This window comes from Bos mutus, chromosome 29 (genome assembly GCF_027580195.1).
Source record: "Bos mutus isolate GX-2022 chromosome 29, NWIPB_WYAK_1.1, whole genome shotgun sequence".
Classification (NCBI taxonomy): Eukaryota; Metazoa; Chordata; class Mammalia; order Artiodactyla; family Bovidae; genus Bos; species Bos mutus.
In genome coordinates this window covers 24,231,126-24,253,203 of record NC_091645.1, presented here as the reverse complement: position 1 = coordinate 24,253,203, position 22,078 = coordinate 24,231,126, and the positions used below count along the sequence as shown (strand labels likewise).

Here is a 22,078-nt window from a genome sequence, read left to right as displayed (position 1 = left end):
AATGTGCGAGACCGGGGTTTGATTCCCCAGTTCGGGAAGATCCCCTGGAGAAGGGAATGGCAACCCACTCCAGTATTCTTGCTTGGAGAATTCGATGGACAGAGGAGCCTGGTGGGCTACAGTCCACAGGGTCGCAAAGCGTCAGACACAACTGAGCGACTAACACTTTCACTAGACAGGAATGATGATTAAAGGATGTCATATCATATAAAAACATAAAATCTGCAATTGTCATACAGTTAATTCCACAAATATTTATTAGCGTTATACCGTCACAGTGTTCATTTAAAGACACAGAAGTAGCATCAGAATTGAATTCCTGCTGCAGCGCATTCTGAGCCACCGCTTTCCCTGTGCTTATCCCTGTTCCCAGCTCTGTGCCCTGCGTCCCAGCAACTTATAATCAGGGAAGTGAGTGGGAAGCCATATACTGAGCAGTGGCTGTGTTATTCTTTGCATATCATACCACTTCCTGGGTTGGGTTAAAAACTAAATCCATGTTTAAAATCCATTTATTAGACTAAGTATCTGTGACCGCCCCATTTTAATAGCCATGGCACAGCAGTGGAGTTGGTATGCAGCCCGTATGATCGACTCATCCACCCGTTTGACCATTAACTCTGAGTGTTCATTTCAGAGGATCTAAGAGGTTTAGCTCTTTCCCTCTGGCTCTTGCTGGCCGGGCACGTTGAGGAGACAGAGAAGTTTCCAGCCATTTGTAAGTGATCCATCTTGCAGTGGTTTGGGGCCCCACATTTGGGATTGATTTTACATTTCCTTCTCTCTCAGGTTTTAGCTCCCTTGCATGTGAGAACCTGGATGGTGCAGGAAAAGGGTCAGCTCTCAGGAGAAGGGTATGGGGGTTAATGACTGCTCAGGTCTCCACACACATTCCAGATCGTGTTCATATGTGCACACATCAAAAGAGTCGGGCCAGTGATCCAGCAGCTGGCATGGGTCAGACGTGTGTCTTGTGGAGGAGTGTGGATTCATGTCAGACCCAGGGGCTCAGTGAAATTTACATCTGAGAAGTGAGGGCGGCAGCCGGAGACCATTCCACGTAACACTTAAATTTCAGAGGGACGGATGGCAGCCTGTGATCTTTTCAGTCCTTTTTCTTTTCCTCCCCATGTCTCCTGTGCATCAGGACAGCAACCAAGTGAGAGCTCAGAAAGCCTGAGATGCTGTCTATGGGTTTGGGGACCAGAACTGTGCAGCCAGTCATGGCTAATCAAGTGCTCTTCGGTGTGAAGTCGAAGGGTTTTAGTTGCTAAGGGAACTTTCTGAACTGGGATAACTTGTCTTTACATTTAAGCAGTGACACTCACACGCGTGGCTGTGTCATGTGTGTGAATGGTTTTGTGGAGACGTCACACAACAGCGTGCGTGTATGAGGTTGAAGTCAGCTTATCTACAGCCAGTCCCTTGAAATGACCACAAATGTGTGTGTCCAGGAATTGCCGTTTATGAGACTCTTTGATCTGTTGCTTAGTTCTTTCCCCTTACTCATGCAAGTAGGTGGACTGTCCTGTGGTGCTCTACCATTCACACAGTTACAGGTGAGATATGCAGCTCGGATTGTAGCATTAGGAGGAACCACATCCACTCCTTATCCAGTCCGTGAATCCCTTCTGTCATTCACTGACAAGTTGTCTTTCAGCCTCTGCTGAAATACTTCTTGTGATGGAAAAGCTATTCCTTCATGAGGCAGCCCTTCCATACCTAGCTGGCTTTACCTGGTAATGGAGTCTTTTATCCTTCCATTTCTAAATCACTGGACATAATCCAGCCTCCTGAAGCTCACGGACAATTTCCATTCCTTTCCTGCAGCAGCATGTCCCCTAGCCTCCCTCTTCCAAGTAAAAACTCCCAGTCCCATCCGTGTTCCTCATGTTAACACCCTGCCATCCTCACATCTGCTCTGTGTGATCAGAACGTGCTGTTCTCTCCATCGTAGTGCCTGGCTTGGGAGGGGACTGCCCTGGGCAGGTGAGGAGAGTCACGGGTAAACATGGAATGGTTCATAGTAGATGGGCTTCCAGGGCCCAGTCATTTCCCTTGGGGCACGCTGTGTGTTTATTTCGTTCAGACAGTGAGTTGGGATGGAGATCTTATACTGAGCCCATCTTCCAGTATGCAGAATGGGCAGTTTAGAACATCATCACCTGAGCAAGGCAGGTGGATTACTAGTCTGTGCGTCTACATTGCCCTTGGAATCTTTGAGGGGAGCATATATTTCCCAGTGGGACTCCTCGGGGGAAACAGTTCATTCAGATTCAATGAGCCCTGCATTTAAGCGGTGAAACTCATGTGTGTGGTTGTATCATGTGGCTGTACAGTGAATAATTTTATGGAGACACTATGTCGTAGCTTGTAAGTATGAGGTTGAATCCAGCTTATCTACAGCCAGTTCCTTGAAATGACAACAAATGGATGTATTTAGGGATGGACGTTTATGGGACTATTTGATCAGTTGCTTTGGGATATCACGTGTCATCTCATCTGATCCTTCTAACCTAAGGGAAGGACTTTTATCCCCATTTTACAGATGACATTCAGAGAGGATAAGTGATTTGTCCAAGGTCAAGTGGCTAATAAGTGGCAATGCCACTGTGCAAACCTTTATCTGTTGGAGTGCAAAATCTGTCCTTTCTCTTTCACCCTACACTGACCAAACATTTTTGGGGCAATAAATATTTCTTGAGCATATCTAGATTTGTGTGGGGGTTACCACGAACAAAGGTGAGTTACCACTCTGTGTCCAAGACCTTTGTCTTAGGAGACTTAACACAGGCAAATGTGTCATTTAGACGTCAGTAGGGACGTGGACATATGCAGACCTGCCTCAGAGACATTACCAGTTTGGTTCCAGACCACTGCAGTGAAGTAAAGACTGCAAGAAGGCAAGTCACACAGATTTTTTTTGGTTTTCCAGTGCACTTCTCTGGTGGCTCAGAGGGTTAAGAACCCACCTGCCAATGCAGGAGGTGTAAGTTCAATCCCAGGCATGATGCCCTGGAGAAGGAAATGGCTACCCACTCTAGTATTCTTGCCTGGGAAATCCCATGGACAGAACTGCCTGGCTGGCCACAGTCCACAGGGTTGCAAAAGAGTCGGACACAACTGAGCGACATGAAAAGCTGTGTGTTTCCACTATATTCTAGTCTATTAAGTATGCAGTAACATTATGTCTAAAAAAACAACGTACTATTTTGAACAACGTACTTAATTGAAAAATACTTCATTGCTAAAAAAATGCCAACCATTGTCTGAACCTTCAATGAGTCATAGTCTTTTTGCTGGTGGAGGGTTGGAAATATTGGCAGAATCACCAAAGTGTGACACAGAGACACAGAGTAAGCGAGTGCCGATGGAAAAACAGCACTGACAGACGCGGTCGAAGCAGGGTTGCCACAAACCTTCAGTCTGTAAAGATCACAGTATCAGCAAAGCACAATAGAACAAGGTGTGCCTGTAAATATAGTTATTATACTGTTGTGCATGATTAAGTTAATTAATGAAGATAATTTGAAAACTGGTGCCTAGACTTAGCTTCATAATAAATGTTCCCTGCAGGGCCTGGAGCCATCCAAAAGATCAGTACCTTTTTTTGGCAGCCTTTACACAGATAAAATGTGGCCAAACTGGCAGTGAAAGATATTTAATTGATGGCCCTGTGGATAGATGCAATTACATTCCTCCAAAGCCATTAGGGGAAGGTAAAGTAGACATTCATCACTGCTTTCGTTTAAAAACATGGACGTTCGTATGTACTTTAAAGAACTGGGTGGGAAATGCAGGTCTGACTACTTTTCAGATAAGGGAAAAATGCCTTTCAAATTTCTCTTGGTTAGGAGCGGGGAGAAAATTGAAAACACTGACGTTTTCAAGGCCAGAGAGTTTGCTATAGCAAATTTCTTCATAGAATCAATCATTGAACCCAGCCTCCAGGTACCACCGTGTTGAGAATAACCTAAGAAGTGGTCATCTGTCTCAGAAGGAGAGTTAATTCTATGCTTTTTCTTAGCTGCCTGTTGCCCTGTTGATGACACTTGCTGGAAGTTCCACTTGGTGTCTGCTGAAATCTCACTTGCTGTCGCCCATGTGTACCATATTCTGTATGGAGCTTAATTTAGAAATACTGCTCAGTACTTGAAATAGTCATCAGCTTTAAAAGACCCTTGATGGTGGTCTTCTCAGCTCTCCTGAAATTACTCTGAGGGAAAGATGTGTGATTCCTCTCATCACTATTGTAGTTATTCAACTTTTCTTCTCCCCCCATAAGCCCAAACAAGACAGAATGTCCAGACACCCCCAGGCCGAGGCTTCTCTGAGAGGGAGTGTGGCTTCCTAGCTTGTATGTGGCCTCTTTCTCCTGGGCCGTTTGTGCCAGCTTCACCTCTCCAGACCAGTGGAGAGGTGGGAATTGTTGGGAACATTTAGTGGGAAATGTTGCCCAGGAATGGAAGTCCCTCGTCCCCCAGAGAGAAGCCTGACTCTTCTGGAACGTTGCCCACTCGGCAGCACCAGCTGGCGTGATCAGGTGGGCGCTGCACTTCGGGATCTTCATTTAGTCCTGCCACAGTCCACTGAGACCAGCACTGCCAGTGTCTTCTGTTAGGACCGTGGCGTGTGAAGGGCGGAGAGGGTGACCTCTCCTCTTCCTCGTGACCACTCAGCCAGGGAGGAGAGGAGCCAGAATTCGAGATGACGTAACAAATCAGGCCAAGAAGGCAAACCTCTCTCTGTAGAAATATTAATGATCAATAGGTGCAGATCTTTTAGCCACTACAAATGAGCCATCTATAATGTTGCATCAGGGCTTCCTTGGTGGCTCAGTGCTAAAGAATCTGCCTGCCAATGCAAGAGACACGGGTTTGATCCCTTCCCAGAGGAAGATCCCACATGCCTCGGGGCAGCAAAGCCCAGAAACCACAGCTACTGAAGCCTGTGCTCCACGATAAGAAAAGTCACGGCAGTGAGAAGCCTGCACAGCACCACAGAGTGGTCCCTGCTCACCACAACTGGAGAAAGCCTGAGCCGCAGTGAAAACCCAGCACAGCCCAAAATACATAAATAAGTAATGTTGGGTCAGTAGATAGCAGCGCCTACTATGGAGGAGAAAGCAAAAGGCCTTTCCCACTTCTGTGGGCAGGGCTCAGACCTAACATGTGTCTGTCTTTATGGGAGACAGTGTGGGAATGTGTTTACTGTCTCAGACTCTGTCTTTGTCTCATAAGCTAGACCTCACCTATTGCTGGAGGGACCTGCAGGGAGATGACAGACTTCTCTACTTAGGTTTAATGCCTTCCTTCGGGTATTCCTCCATCCATCCATTCATTCACTCGCAAATCCTTCTTGAGGATGTGTGATGAGCCAGGTCCCGAGCAGGCAGCATGGTTATGGTCATGGACACGACTGCTGTTCCCATGAATCTCCCCATCTACCTGAGAACTTAAACAGTCTTCACCTTTGTCTCTCCAGGGGAGGATCCCGAGGCTCGGCGACTGCGGACGGTGAAGAATATTGCTGATCTGCGGCAGAATTTGGAGGAGACCATGTCCAGTTTACGGGGAACTCAGGTTACACACAGGTACCTGGAGCGTGAATCACTTCCCTGAGTCGGCTGGTAACTTGATTATCACATGGCTGCTCCTGCCGTGGTGTGTTCCTGCTCTAGCCACATAAGTGATTTAGTTAATGGAATAAATAACCTGGATTGCCAATGTGCTGAAATTCACTGAGCATACCAGATGGCATGCAGAAGTGTCAGGAGCAAAAATCCATAGAGACGGATTCCTTCCCAAAGCAGGAGGGATGTGGCAGACCAGCTGCGTTGAAATTTCCCTTTGCTTGCGTTTTCCAAAATGATATTGGGCTGTTAAAATGAGCAGGTGAACTGTACTTGACCTGTGTGATAAAATGAGTAACTCGCATTCCTGCCTCTCTTCTGATCCCCAGCACTCTGTAACGCTGTTAGTCATGCACGTGTATAAAGCACGTACGGAAATATTTATAAAAGCGGAGGATCATGTTTAAACCACAGTTTCGTTGGATGAACTCTAGGATTACATTGGAAACATTTATCAGCTTCTTTTCACTGTTGAGCGAGAAGGTGAAGAGGATGCAGCCCTGGGCATCCTTCATGATTTGGGCAGAACCAGGTTTTACGGTTTGTGTTTGGCCTTGACGATCAAGGTAGAGGCCTAGTTACCCCTGTGAGCTCCCAGGTCAGGGAGGTCTCCTTTGCTTCTCCAGTTTCAGTCTTTTTGATAAATGAACACAGCGGGAGATTGCTGGGCTCCCCCTCTGCCTGCAGCTTTGGCAGAATAGGATTAAGCACCATGGTTTCTTGAAGACCAGGGCCTAAACCTTGCATGCATGTGAAGTCGCTTCTGTCTTGTCCGACTCTTTGCTACCCCATGGATTGTAGCCCACCAGGCTCTGCTGTCCATGGGATTCTCTAGGAAAGAATACTGGAGTGGCTTGCCATGCCCTCCTCCAGGGGATCTTCTGAGCAGGGATGGAATCCACGTCTCTTATGTCTCCTGCGTTGGCAGGAGGTTCTTTACCACTAGTGCTGCCTGGGAAGCCCACCTAAATCGCAGGGGTTCCCAAGATGAGAAATGTCAGGCAGGCTGCTTCCCGGATCGGAGGGAAAGAAAAGCAGCTGGGGTACCTAATTGGTTCCTTTCAGAGGTGAGTACCCCAGGGTGGGATGGTGCTGGCCTGGAGCCAGGCACTGGCCTGCCCCTCTGTGATGAGATAAGTCACCTCCGTCCTTCCACCATCATCACTGAGACTGACTGAAAGTCGGTTCCAGCAGTTTGGTGGATTTCTTGGCTCAAGCTAAGATGCTGATCATGAGAGGAGGGAAAGCGTCCATGCTTTCTTCTGTAGGAAAGGACTCTCACTCTCTCTGCCTAGTTAACACATTATTGACCGGGGGATTTTTGCAGAAACTAGCACCTGTGGCCAGCGATTTGTTACATCAGTGAATATCGAAACACTCCCGTCAATAACGTTCGGGTAACCAAAGACGTATTAATACCTCTCTGGTCGATTAGTTGTTAAGAGACCCCGTGTTTCTCATCTTGATGGTGTGGCAAGACCCGGGACGAGCTCAGTCTCCTGGCAGATTCAGACCCAGCTAGTTTCATGCGTCACCAGCCCAGACACTCATCTCTCATTTCTGGTCTTTTGCCCCCAAAGTTTAATTGTCATTTTGGACAAAAGAGGGGAGAAGCAAATGTGTGGGGGAAATGCATGTTACAGAGTGAGAAAATCAGGGCCCTCCCCACCTGCTCGGTCTGGAGAGAGCTGAGGACGTGAAATGTCTTAGGACCCCGGGGAGGACGGGTACCTCCCGCCTTTAGGAAGGAAGAGATGAAAGGCAGCATCCAAGGACAAGCGGGCAGGCGCTATGTCCCATCGTTATCAGTCCAGCATGGTCTGTGTCCCTTCCTGGGTTACAAAGAAGACTGGTTAAGATCATTTCTTTAAAGTAACTGGGGGCCTGCCCTGGTGGTCCGGGGGCTAAGACTCCATGCTGCCAATGCGGGGGGCTCAGGTTCGATCCCTGGTCAGGAAACTCGATGCCACATGGCGCAACTAAAGATCCCTCGTGCTGCACCTGCGACTCGGCACCGGCAAATGAGTGAATGAAAAGTAAATATTAAAAAATGAACTAACTGGTCGTGGGCACTTGTACCACGTTTTAGGGGAAAAGTCCCCACTGGGCTTTTCGCAATGTCACTCAGGCATGCAGCTTCATCTTTTCATTTTTAACAGCAGAACTACACTGGGTGGTACATTGGTACCTTATTTTTTGATCCTATTTTGTATATGGGAAGTATTTCATAGTTCTAGAAAAGAAATTAAAGAGGATGTAAACACAAAGACTGCTGGGCACATCGGGGTCTAACGCAAGGCCGATTTTATGTCTCTAGCACGTTGGAAACCACGTTTGACACCAACGTCACCACAGAGATCAGCGGGCGCAGTATCCTCAGCTTGACGGGCAGGCCCACTCCCCTGGCCTGGAGGCTCGGCCAGTCCAGCCCTCGGCTGCAGGCGGGAGACGCCCCCTCGATGGGCAATGGGTACCCTCCCCGAGCCAATGCCAGCCGCTTCATCAACACCGAGTCAGGCCGCTACGTGTACTCTGCCCCCCTGCGGAGGCAGCTGGCCTCCAGGGGCAGCAGTGTCTGCCACGTGGACGTCTCGGACAAGGCGGGAGATGAGATGGACCTGGAGGCCATCAGCATGGATGCGCCTGGATACATGAGCGACGGGGATGTGCTGAGCAAGAACATGCGGGCGGACGACATCACCAGCGGGTGAGTACCTGTGCTGCTGCTCTTCTCATGGAGTGGTGGCCTGGCACCTGCCTTCTCTTCTGCGGGACTTCCTAACGTTCTCTGGAGTGAGGTGTTCGTCACTCAGTCATGTCTGACTCTTTGCGACCCCACAGACTGTGGCCCGCCAGGCTCCTCTGTCTATGGAGTTCTCCAGGCAAGAATACTGGAGTGGGTTGCCATTTCCTTCACCAGGGGATCTTTCTGATGCAGGGATCAAACCCGGGTCTCCTGCACTGCAGGTAGATTCTTTACCGTCTGAGCCACCAGGGAAGTCCAACGTTCTCTGGGGGAGAGCAAACTGCCTTCCTCATGTCCTGTCCATGTCGAAGGCTGTGTGCTGTGGAGGGGAGCCTTCTGGGCCGAGAGACACACGACCTGGGCTGCAGTCCAAGCCTGGCGGTAACTCGCTGGGCGGTCCCAACCAGGCTCCAGACCATACTGTGTCAGTCTTTTAGCAAACCGTATGGGTAGAATCCAGACCCCTGAGCCTGGTGGGTCTGGCCCTTCAGTTCAGTTCACTTCAGTTGCTCAGTCGTGTACGACTCTTTGCGACCCCGTGAATCACAGCACTCCAGGCCTCCCTGTCCATCACCAACTCCCAGAGTTCACTCAAACTCATGTCCATCAAGTCAGTGATGCCATCCAGCCATCTCATCCTCTGTCGTCCCCTTCTCCTCCTGCCCCCAATCCCTCCCAGCATCAGGGTCTTTTCCAATGAGTCAACTCTTCCCATGAGGTGGCCAAAGTACTGGAGTTTCAGCTTTAGCATCATTCCTTCCAAAGAACACCCAGGACTGATCTCCTTTAGAATGGACTGGTTGGATCTTCTTGCAGTCCAAGGGACTCTCAAGAGTCTTCTCCAACACCACAGTTAAAAAGCATCAATTCTTCAGCGCTCAGCTTTCTTCACAGTCTAACTCTCACATCCATACATGACCACTGGAAAAACCATAGCCTTGACTAAACAGACCTTTGTTGGCAAAGTAATGTCTCTGCTTTTGAATATGCTATCTAGGTTGGTCATAACTTTCCTTCCAAGGAGTAGGGTCTTTTAATTTCATGGCTGCAGTCACCATCTGCAGTGATTTTGGAGCCCAGAAAAATAAAGTCTGACACTGTTTCCACTGTTTCCCCATCTGTTTCCCATGAAGTGATGGGACCGGATGCCATGATCTTCGTTTTCTGAATGTTGAGCTTTAAGCCAACTTTTTCCCTCTCCTCTTTCACTTTCATCAAGAGGCTTTTTAGTTCCTCTTCACTTTCTGCCATAAGGGTGGTGTCATCTGCATATCTGAGGTGATTGATATTTCTCCCGGCAATCTTGATTCCGGCTTGTGCTTCTTCCAGCCCAGCGTTTCTCATGATGTACTCTGCATAGAAGTTAAATAAGCAGGGTGACAATATACAGCCTTGACGTACTCCTTTTCCTATTTGGAACCAGTCTGTTGTTCCGGGTCTAGTTCTAACTGTTGCTTCCTGACCTGCATATAGGTTTCTCAGGAGGCAGGTCAGTACCTGCCTCTGAGGGCTGGCTGTTCTCCATTCTCCTTCTGCTGCAGCTGGTTTTGTGTTCCTTCTCATCAAGCTCTTCCCTGCCTCAGGGCCTTTGCACTGTTTCTCTGCCTCGGTCCTGTCGCCCAGATCTCTATACTGGTTCCTTCTGGCTGCTCTGTCAGCATCTCTTTAAAGGGTCCTCCTTGACCTTTCAACTTCAAGTCCTGTATGTGACTTGTCCCAGGCCTATTCTCCATCACTGTATTTATACTCATTTGGAAGCTTATCAGTGTTAAGAATTATCCTGGGTGTGTGTTTCACTCACTCGTGTCTGATTCTTTGCGACCCCATGGTGTGTAGCCTGCCAGGCTCCTTCGTCCATGTGATTATTGTCAGGATGGGTTTGTATTTTATTGTCTCTCCGCCTGCTCCTGCTTACAGCAGTAAGTGCCATGATGCAGCAGGAGAATCCGGCTTGCCCACCACTGAATCCCTAGTGCCTTGTACAGGTAGGAGTATATAAACTTTGCTGAACTGGCAAGCACACAGCTGCATGGATGAAGGAGCAAGCCCAACCTCCCTGTAACATGCGAAGATAAGGGGAGTGAGGAGGTGATGTCTGAGCCAGGCCGTGACCCTGTGTGGCCTGAGGCTTGGCTTCCTGCGTTTGCCCCAGTTGCAGATCCCCGTGGAAGCTGAACAAGCATTCATCTACCCCGCTTGCCCGTGATCCCTTCATCTGTTAACCTGGCTTGCCCAGAAGTCCTTCAAGATCTTTCCCTCCTCTAACATTCTAACAGGTAAAATTACAGATAATAAAAATCAGGCATGATGATCATGCCATTCATTTTCCTGAATGTAGTGATCAAGAACCCCGTGGGTGAGTCAGTATTTTCTTAATAATAGCTCGTTCTCCCACTACGTGCCAAGCATTGTGCTTTATATATATTATCTTCTTCCCTCACAGCAATCCTTTGAAGTAGGTAATATCATAAATCCCCATCTTATGGAAGAGTAAACTGAGGCTCAGGAAGGTTAAACCACTTGCCCAAGTTGAGTAGTTAAGAGGCAGGGCTCAGGGCTAGTGCTCCTGAACGCAGCTCCTTAACCAGTGTCCCGGCCCATCTTCTCCAGGATTTCATTGCCGTGTTGAAATAACACAGCTACTTGAGTTTATTTCAGAATTGATTTACTTAGTTCTACCTGTCTGTCCAGAAGTGTTCTTTTATTTAAAGCTTACAGATAGGGGTACTTTGGCTTTCTGCCTGTTGCTTGTAGAACCATCCCACGGTGAAATCTTGGAAGACAGGCGCCTCCAAACTCTTACTGTGCAACAGCTTTCTGCTGCCCTCATAGCTGGGACAGTTAACGGTAAATCAAATGATCCCGTAAACTTAGAGCATCATTTCGTGTCTCTAGTTTTACATGAACAGGAAAACAGTGTGCGTGAGCATGCGTGCCAAGTCACTTCAGTCGTGTCCAACCTCGATCCTCTGGACTGGAGCCTGCCAGGCTCCTCCGTCCATGGGATTTTTCAGACAAGAAGACTAGAGTGTGTTGCCATGCCCTCCTCCAGGGGGATCTTCCCAACCCAGGGCTTGGCCCACGTCTCTCTTGTCTCATGCATTGGCAGGTGACTTCTTTACCACTATAGCGCCAGCTAGGAAGCCCATGAAAACAGTAATATCTGCGTATTACTAAAATTGCATATAATTTAATCTTTTAAATTATTTTAATAATTTACAATTAAATTTTTATTAAAATTAAAATAATTTATAGTTAAATTTATTTAATAATTATTTTAATTCTTATTGTTAAGAAGACCATTGGTATTCAGCATGGTGTCAGGGTTATCTTTATCACTTCCCACTGTGATATACAACCAAACATTTTGGGATTATTTTGAGATTTTCTTATTTAAAGAAACATTTATTCTCTTGTCAGGTCAGTCTTTTAATAAGTGAAGGCATGTTTATTTTCATGTACTACCAACAATTTCCACAAGGTGGCGACATTGAAACACCCTAAACTGAAGCTTAGGGATGTTACAGTGAGACATTCCTAGTCTCTTTAGCTATTCAAACCAGAGCTGTTATGCCTGCTAAAAAGCACAAATGTTTACGTTTCACTTCCTGCTTTGGGAAGCTTACATTTTTAGCAAGTGAGATAGCACTTAGAGCAAGTGTAGATACAAGTGTGGAAATGTAAGCAAACCACCCAATTATTGAAATCGGAGCACGCTGGTCTGTTTCTAACTCCCTCCCTCTCCCCCCACCAGTTACTTTTAATGTAGAGGCTTACCTGCACAGTGAAGAGAGGCGGCCCAGATGGCATCTCACACTCCTCCTAGTCGTGACATTCTAGAGCACTAGTGAAGCACGACTCCACTCTGTGGAAGTACGTGTGAGTTTCTCCTTTGAGGTTCAGTTACCCACTTGCCTTTATATGCAGAGCTCAGGGCACACCATTTAATGTCCTTTGCACTCCGTTCTTTTTCCTTTTATAAACATGACAAGGCTGTAGATATTGAAGGACCGGCCCTTTAGTCTGTGCTTCAGAATCTGCCCAATAAGCCAGATTGCTGAGGCAGCTGGTGTAGTGGAAAGAAAACAGACAAATATCAGGTAAGATTGAATCCTGCTCTACCACTGCTGAACTCTGTGACACCGAAGCTCGTTATTTAGCTTCCCGAAGCCTTGAAGCACTACAATGAATTTCGTTTCTAACCTTCTGCAGTTAGATTTCTCTTTGAGGTTTTATCTAATTAATGGCAAACGTCTGATGAAGACACACAGTTTCAGACAACGTTCAGATGTCATATCAGCCTCAAAGATCCCAGCACTTGGGAACCGTGAAATGACTACAGTTTTCACCCAGATGTTTGCTTGACTTAGTGGAAGCAGCCTTGATGCATGAGTATTCTATAAATCAGTGTGGAGGCTCTTTGAGGAAAGTTCTTGTAAAAGTTTACAGCAAGTTTATTTAGTAAGACTGATGTGGAAGTAAATTCTAGTTTCGGAAAACCCACGGCCTTTGTTTTTAAAATGACGCTGGACCTCAGCTTGGTCGAAGAGCTGTTTTTTGATGTCTCCAGCTCCTTGTTGCTCCTGGATATGAACGCATGCGCACCTGTGTACCATTAGGGTTTCCCTAAGGCGGGGCTGACGTTACGTGATTTCCATGGAGTTTACTAAGGAACTAAGGGCACACGCCTTTGGCCTCTGTGTGCTGTGTACTCACTAAACCCTCCTATTTCACTTAGCATGTGCCAGGCATGTCTAAGTACTTTATAAGAAACCGCCTGACCTCACCACTTCATTTTATTAGACTGATAAATTGGAATTCAGCTGTGGTTAGTGGAAAAGGAATTAAAAGTAACAGACGTAGATGTCTCTTACTAAGATTTGGTCTGTGAAGCCGATCCATCTACTCATCTTCCCAAACTTCAGCGCTCCATATGGTATAGAGGGAAATTAAAGGGACAGACTTAGAGTCCATATGTTTGGAAAGTTTTTTTTTCCTTTTCAAAGGAGTCGTTGAGTTGTAATAATGTTCCATACTATGAATATACCTCCCTTCCTGGAAAAAAGAAAAGACCATTTAAATTCAACATCAGAAACTTCTCTAAGAGTCTTTGATGGCTTTCCATTGCCTGTGGGAACAAATGTCAACTTCTTAACAGGGAGGCTGCTGATGGTCTTTCCCTCAGCCGCCCTCCCAGCCTGCACCCTGGCCACGTCGGTCCTCAGGTGCCCCGTACTCCCCAGTGTCCGGCTTGTGCTGTTTGTTACCCACGGTCGTCTCCTGCATTTGCAAAGCCTTGTGCCATAGGACCTGTCTCTGTCTCCCTGGAATTTCTTTCCCCTCAAGCTTATCTGACTTTTCAAAACAGAAAAACCTCCTCTGTGGTGCGCTCCTAGACTCCCTCAGGCAGAGCCAGCTCTGCCTCATTTCTGGTGGCCTTGATCCACACCCAACCTTGCGCTTGAACCTTTTGCTTTGCACAGGAAGTGTTTGAGGGGGACTGTGTTGAGGAAAGAGTATGGTCTTGAGAGGCAGGCAGATTTGAGATTTAAACTTGCCTCTGCCAAATGAGGGCTTCCCTCATAGCTCAATTGGTAGAGAATCTGCCTGCAATACAGGAGACCCTGGTTTGATTCCTGGCTCGGAAAGTTGCCCTGGAGAAGGGAAAGGCTACCCACTCTAGTATTCTGGCCCGGAGAATTGCGTGGGCTGTATAGTCCATGGGGTCGCAAAGAGTCGGACACGACTGAGCGACTTTCACTTCTGCCAAATGAACTAAGAACAAGTTTTCATTTGAGAATTAGACACAGACCCTGAGGATCGCCTGGGAGAGTCCCGGATACTCGAGAACCGTCACGCACAACGTGTGTGTGCGTGTCTGTCCTCCGCCACACGTGGAGCTCCCGGAAGGCAGGCAGTACCCGTGATTTGTCTCAGATTCTAGCACAAGTAGGAATTTAACAAATATTTTGTGAATGGTCTGTCCTTCATGCCTACCCTCACAGGACTCTGGGCTTATATAACTTGCCACCACCAACTGTGTTAGGCAGTCATTCTATTTACAGAACACTCAAGAGAAAATCAATTTAGCCTCTGGTATTTCTTTTCAGTGCAACGCATAGCTCCACCTAGTGGCGCATACAGGGTGTGATGCAGTGGTTTTGATTGCTTCTAACTCAAAGAATCATTTTATTGGTTTACAACTCAGAGCTGGTGTTATTCAAGACTGAGAGAGTGGAGAGTGTAGTGGTTGGCTCCTCTTTGAATGTGGCCTGGCCAGAAGTCTAGTGCAGGAGAGAACACGGGGCTGTGAGCAAGTACATCTTCAGAGTTGGCTTTTCGATGATGGCAGTCTTCTCTGCTGGGTGTCAGGGGTTACTCCATCAACAGATGCCACACATGCCTGCTGGGAGACTTCACCCCTCTGAAGCTGAGGAACCCATCCTCACGAATCCTTACCCCTCCATAGAAATGTCATGGCATGTCTTCACTCCAGCTGTGATGACAAAATACCATAGGCTGAGTGACTTCAATAACAGACATCTGCTTCTCATAGTTCTGGAGCCTGGAAGTTCATGATCAAAGTACCAGCATGGTCACGTTCTGGTGAGCACCCCTTGCTGGCTTGCTATGGTCCTCCCAAAGCAGAGAGAAGCAGGTCTGGAGTGTCTTCCTCTTCTAAGGGCCTTAATCCCACTTGGGGGCCCCCACCCTTGTGACCTCTTCAAATCCATTTAACTTCCAGAGGCTCCATCTCCAAATACCATCAAACTGGTGACTAGGGCTTCACCATATGATTTTTCAGGGGTGGGGGAAACACAGACATTTAACCACACAGGGTGTTTTATGCTTCCGTGCATCCTTCTCATGCATAGCACCCTGTGTTGCCTTTCCCATCATTGCTTGCCAGGTCACCTCCTCCAGGAAGCCTTCCCCGATTCTATCCAGGCAGAGCCAGTGATTCTTTCTTCTGGGCTCTGATCATCTTCGACATACCTGTAATAGCACTGACAGCATTGCACCAGAATTATTACACATATATAATGTGTGTATAAAATCAAACCAGGCATCCATACAAAACACCTTTTCAGATTGTTTCAGTACACTGATTATGAGAAACGGACAGAGCCCATGCCTGTTACCAGCTCTTAAAGGTCAAAGTGCAGTCTGTCTTACGGGCTCCCCTGTCTGCATTGGCTAGCACAGTGCCTGTTCCATAGTAAGTGACCAGTCGATACCCACTGACTAAAGGCTACAGGGACCTTCAGTGAAACAAGAGCGGTCACAGGCCTCTGAAAGAAGATGCGCCTCAGGTTGAAGCCCCTTGAGCTTGACGCCCTGGCCACATGGTCTTCCTTTCCATGGCTCTATTTATTCCAAACCTGTGCCTCCCTCAATCCCAGCGAGCTGGACACCGACAGTACAAGGGAAAGAAAGTACGAAGGCCATACGCCGTGGGGACGGGAGCGAAGGTGCCCTGTTCCTCTCTTCCTTCCTTCAGAGACCGTCTTGGGACAAATGAGGGAAGCGTTTCTCATCAAGTCAGCATAGGATACAGCCGGGCTCTTTCTTCTCTGCTAAATGTTTCTCTTGGTCTTTCCAGGCCAGACCTGAAGTCACTTTGACAGGCTGTTGTTCCTGGCAAACTGATAGGGAAGGAAGCCAAAACACTCCTTTTGGCCAAAATGCACGCCAGAGCCAAGAGAAACAGTTTTAGGTGAGGCTGTCCTGAAAGGCGCTAAGTCATGATAGGGTCCAGCGGATGTGGCAGGTACCTCTGAGACTTGAAAAGGTGGGCTCATGTTTCTCCAGGTTGATCCCTCTGAAGTGATCTTGGTTTTGGGGTTCCTGGAAGGCTTGGGAGTTCCAGGTCTCCCGTCGGACACTGGTCAGGTCTCAGTGATGTTCGGGAGGCTGAACTGCCATGGAAAGGTGGAGACTGCTGTCTAGACAGATCTGTAGGGCCTTGGGCAGACCACTTGTCCCTAATGCCCTGCATTCCTTTTATACACACTCACACATCAAAAATCCAGGGAGCTCCCTAGCGGGCCAGTGGTTAGGACTCTTTACTTTCAGTGGGGAAGGCACAGGTTCAATCCCTGGTTAGGGAACTGAGATTTTGCAAGTCATGTGATGTCAAAAAACAAAAACAAATTGCAGTGGTGCTCCAGCGTGAGGCCTTAGGCCCGGGGTAGCCCAGTCTGCCAGTGGTGGAACCGGGCCAGTTCCCAGTTTTTCAGCCTCTCTGTTCCTCCCTGCTTCCCTTGGTGTTTCCTCACTTCCCTTGGTGATTTATACAAGTCTTAGCAGTGTATGAATTCACAGAAACCAGGAATGCTTGGCCCCTTCTGATACTTTCCTTGGTGTTAAAAATCATAGGCAAACCCTGTGACCCCTGTTTCCCTGGGCAGAGTGAGCGAGCACAGGGGGTCATGCAGCGGGCAGGATTCATTTCCCGAAGTGTCGGTGAGCACACGCCAGCTCTCCTCACCTGGCTGTGATGTCATCTGACCCGGGCAGCGCTGCGGACGGATGGCCCTGGCTACTAAATGAGTAGTCTGTCCCCAGTGGCTGGGGCGGCATCGCTTATGAGCACGTCTTCTTCCCCACACCGCAGACTTGCTTGATTTACTGAGTGTGGGCAATCACTCAGCCCTTGTAGGCAGCTGAGCAGGCAGTTTAATCAGAGGAGAAAGAACAGTTGAGCTCAGGACATGGTGAAAGTAGAGAAATTCTCCAGCTTCCCAAGCCTGCTCGCGCCACTGTCGGCAGTGACGATAGATTTAGCAGGCAGAGGACAGAACTCAAAAAAGATTTCCTGGAGAACAGCCCTGTGGAGAAATGAAGTGTGGTCCAACTTTGACATGGGCAGCTCAGACCGTTACTCATAAGAGCAAATGTTGGCTTAGTAATTTATGGGGAAGAGAGGGGGGAAAAAAGTGGGGGGAGAGGGGTGCCTTGTCTTCTCAGGAAAACTGGGCCCCGACTGCTTGGGAAATTCCTAGCTTGCTTTGAGATTGATCCCTTCCCACTCCCACCCCTGACCGCAGAATCCTGCAGGGAAGGAAGGGGAGGAGTGAATGAAAGTGGGCGCTTTGGAGAGAAGAAAGTCTTCTGAAGGGACTGCCCGCCGCCTGCTCCCATCCTCAGCGACATCCTCCCACACATGGGCTCCCCTGGACCTGGAAACCCTTCCTGGGGCCTGCCTTCTGGGGGAGGCTGCAGGCAAAAGGCAGTAAATTGCCATTTAAAAAGTGTTTATGGAGTTTGTTGTGTACTGGAGACTGTGCCGAAGACAGGAAGGCTGAGGGAAATGAATGAGATGCAGAGCATCCCTGAGGATGCTCATGGAACAGGCAGGTGACAGGTCAGTGTCAGGGCCGGGAGCTCCGGAGAAGGGAAGCTGCAGTGCCTTCCAAGAGGACAGTGAGTGGAGATGAGGGTGTGCTGGGAGCTGGGGGCCGTGGCACGAAGGCCAGCCTGGCTGCTCTGCTCTGGGCTCGGTGCCCCGGAGCACGCTCCCGGGCCCGTCTCAGAGCTCTTGTGTGGCTTCAGTGAGTTCATGCCCGTGAACTTGGCCCAGAGTCTGCGTGGACAGAGCACTCAGCACTGTGTGTGGTGTCCCCCACCAGCAGCAGCTATAGCACCTTCAGGACCTGTGAGCTGAGCCTTGAAGGATAAGCAAGCAGCCAGGCAGACCGAGGTCAAGAACAAAGGCATGAAGACATAATGGGTGCGGGGTGTAGTTCTGTAAGAGTGGTGCGTTGTTTGGGGGTGGGTTGGCTGGAGATTCAAGACGGGTGGGGGTGGGCTCAGGCCAGGAGCTCTCAGAGCCCAGGGTCGGGTGACGCAGCTCTGGGTAAGGCCAAGGTCCCAGGAATGGGGACATGGGGTCAGAGAGACTCTCTTCTAAAACTCCGCCTGACCTGGGGGCATGGAGGCGCCAGAGAGTCAAGGCCAGCTCCCGGGCTCCAGCCTGCGCGGCACTGTCTGAAATAGCTGATGTCTGTCCATCCTTTGCCAGCTTGCCCTCTTGCCTCTTGGCACCGCTCACTGCCCTTAGACTGTCTCAGGCCTCCAGGCCACCCCCGGACCAGGGCCGGCTGAGTGTTTCAGCAGAGTATGTGGCAGCCTCTGGAATGTAATTCCCTGGGCTTTAGGAAAACCCCACTCCCACAGCCTTCCAATTCTTGCCCTGGAGAATTGCTCCAGGCCCAAGGGGGAGGCTGACCTGTGCTCAGTAGTTAAGTCTAACCCAAGACAGATGGTGGTAAATGTTCACAGTGGGAGGCAAGATGTGGGGGGTCTGACAATAGGGCAGGCCCCGAGGGGACCTCTTCTGTTCTCACTTTCTTCTCTGGGGACCAGGCTTCCCTCATCTACAGATGAGAATATTAACGCCTGGAGTTGCGGTGACCAATTGAATGAGGTGACATGCGCAGAACTGCTAGACCCTTCCACACCGTTCTCATAATAGTGATGGTGTTGCCCAGATTAAATGGGATAGGATGCACATATAATACCCAGTTCAGAGCCTGGTGCGGGGTAACAGTATGCACTATATCCCATTCCCTTCTGCCCTTCTGTTGGAACAGACTTCCTGCCCTTCACAGGGCTCTTCGTTGGTGAGCATCATCAACGCAGCCGCTTTGGCCTTACTCAGATCAGCCCCACGTATCCAACCAAGGGAAAGTCTCCATTAATCTGTGCTGCAAAGAGACTGCATTTTTAATTATTTCAAGTCAACACACTTTTAACGAGGGTCTCCTCCATCCCAGGCCTTGCTCTGGGGTCTCTGACCGACAGGATCAGTTCTCAGGCTGACCATGTGGTACTCCTTCTTTTGCGATCTCACTTTTGATCAATATAGGTCCTCGTCAGGATAAAGCGGGGACTGTGAGCTCACAGTTACCAAAGGATGCTTACACATGCAGGAAAAACATATGCCCACTCCGCAGCTCTCGATGGATGATGGAGTAGGGGCCAATGTATATCACACATCTTCTGTGTGCCAGGTACTATATATATTCCTGAACTTTATAGGATGTTTTCATTTTACTAATAAGAAAAATGAAGAGCCAAGAGGCTGATTGTTAACTTCATTGCTTTTAAGCCCATGAACGAGATTTTTAACAGAAGGCTGCCCTTCCCTTCTTTCCCTTCGTGTGCCGGCATTTCATTGTGATCTTGGTTCCTCTATTTGTTCTAGTAGAGTATTTTCTGCTTTCTTCAGGACTACCCTCTCTAGTAGAGTCTGCAGCCTTCTCTGTCTCTACTCAGTGTTTTGCAAAGGTACCTTTTTAAAAAAAATTTGTTCAATCGTTTACTTATTTTTGGCTGTGCTGGATCTTCGTTGCTGTGTGTGGACTTTCTCCAGTTGCGATGAGCAGGGGCTACTCTCTAGGTGTGATACATGGGCTTCTCATTGTGGTGGCTTTTCTTGTTGCGGAGCTCAGGCTCTCCAGTGAGCTGGCTTCCGAAGCTGCAGCACGTGGGCTCGGGAGTTGCGGCTCACAGGCTCCAGAGGGCGGGCTCAGTGGTTGTGGCACATGGACCCAGTGGCCCTGTGAATGTGGAATCTTCCCAGACTAGGGATCGAACCTGTGTCCCCCGCCTTGGCAGGCAGATTCTTGAACAATGGACCAGGGAGATCTGCAAGCGTACCTTGAGTGGAGAGATCTGTGTCACAGGTAGACCCGAAGGTCCTCTGTATTTCCTGTTTAGCCTTTGCATGGCTCTCATCTAGAAAACCCAGTCTCATTTATCTTTGTCTTCAGCTTATAGAGCACCGAAAGCACCCTTTCCAGCTATTTTGCAAGGGCCAGCAGCTACAGAGTGGCTCTACAGATTTATGATGGCAAGGTTGGAGGCCACCAAGCTCGAGTTGAGGTAAAGATGAAAAGAACCATTTGGACGAGGTTGGGAGTATTTTGGCCCTAAAATAGACCATATGTGCCTGAACTGAAATCAAGATAAGAAACTGAAATTTTGTTGAGAACTCATGATCCTCTCACCATGCTGCTCTGGAGACATGGTCGAATGGAAGAAACTTGAGATTCATGGTCAGAAGATCTGACCTTCATATTCCTTGTGTGACCTTGGCGAATTGGGTTCCTTTTCTAAGCCTGTTTCCCACTTATTCAGTGACAGCCTGCTTCTTCAGTGTACAGAAAAAGAAAGGAGATAGTGTTTTGAAAGCATTTGGCACATACAGAATGGTCGTTCCTTTTGGGGTTTTGGAATCATCGCCTCTATTTGCTTTCCTGCTCTTTTATCCTACTTAGAATGTTAATTAAGATGAGGTAATACCATTTCTTATTCTTAAGCACGATAGCCAGATACATGCTAAGTGGGTGAGAGTCTGTCTGTGTATTAGGGTTCGTCAGAGGAAAAAACGGTGTTGCATCTCAAGCCCAAAGACAGCCTAGAGGTGGAATTTTCTCTTCCCTGGGAACATCTGTCTTTTATTCTCTTTTGACTTTCAACGGATTAGATGAAGCCCACCCATATTTTGGAGCATAATCTGCTCTACTCAAAGTGTACTAGTTTAAATGTTGATCCCCTCTAAAAAGCAGCTTCACAGCAGTATCTAGGCTAATATTTCCCCAAGTGTCTACGTATCACAGACTAGCCGAGTTAACCCATAAAATTAACCATTACAGCCTGCCAGCAGGCTGTGTAGTGTGATCAGTAGGAATGAGTCATCTGGGTCAGGAGGCAGCTTACCTGTGGTCTAGAGACAAAGAGCAACACAGCTTGTAGAAACATCTGTGAGGGCTCGAGGCTAAAACATCCTACCTGGGATATGACCACAAATCACGAGTCTGTGCATGCCTTGGAAAATCATCACACCCCCTCCAGAATTCCCAGGTCCTGATAAGAAATCTCCCCGAGAAGTAGAGGTTTTGATCTTTCCTCTTAATCCTGACATGGGCGCCTCTGGAGGGATGATGATTTTTTTTGAGACTCCAGAGTAAAATAGGATTCAGAGTCTGAGGAGAGGCCCACATCTGTCTCCAGGATCTTCCAGCTATAAATCAAGCCCATATTCACCTCTTGATCTTATAACAAGCTGGAGACGGGGGTCTGTGTTTCCCTCTGCTGCAACGTTGGAGTCCGTGTCCCAGTTCCCAGAGCTTTGTACTTGTCATTGAGCAGGCATCTGTTTTGAAATGAGAAATCTCACATACTTGGACAATGAAGTTTAAAGGGTAAAGTCAGCTCAAGTTGTTAGGAACGTGGGACAGAATAAATGTGGTGTTGGCTCTGCTGAGATGGGAAAAGGCCACAGAAGTCAACCAGCCCGCCTGCTAGCATGCGACTTTTTGCCTGTCCTGCAGCAGTGGTACCGGAATTCACAACAGCTAAGCTGCTTTGGGGTCTCTCTCATGGGCTAGGCGCTCAGTGGAGCTCATTACATGCGTTATTTCACTTGTCCTGTACATCAGTTTTTTGAGATAAGGGCTGCTTTTCATCTTCTCTTTATGATTGAGAAGACCAAGCTCAGAGAGGTTAGGTTACTTGATTAGGTCACACAGCTGGTAATGTTACTCAGTCCAGACTGGTACCACTCACTGCACAGCAGCCCAATATATTGAGGGATGTGTTGTTGGGTAAAGGAATGGCAACTTTATTTAGAAAGCCAGCAGATGGAGAGGATAGTGGACTAGTGTCCCAAAGAACCGTCTTATCCAAATTAG

The 22,078-nt window shown here is 48.2% G+C and overlaps 1 protein-coding gene across 6 annotated transcripts in view; it reads left to right on the top strand.

Annotated features, from left to right (window-relative positions):
* Window positions 1-22,078, top strand: part of NAV2 (neuron navigator 2) — a 423,432-nt gene that overhangs the window by 253,543 nt on the left and 147,811 nt on the right. For all 6 annotated transcript variants that reach the window (XM_070365222.1, XM_070365224.1, XM_070365225.1 and 3 more), the window contains 2 exons: window positions 5,485-5,593; window positions 7,950-8,339. In XM_070365222.1, coding sequence (XP_070221323.1) covers window positions 5,485-5,593; window positions 7,950-8,339 — 499 coding nt within the window. The remainder of the gene's footprint in view (window positions 1-5,484; window positions 5,594-7,949; window positions 8,340-22,078) is intronic.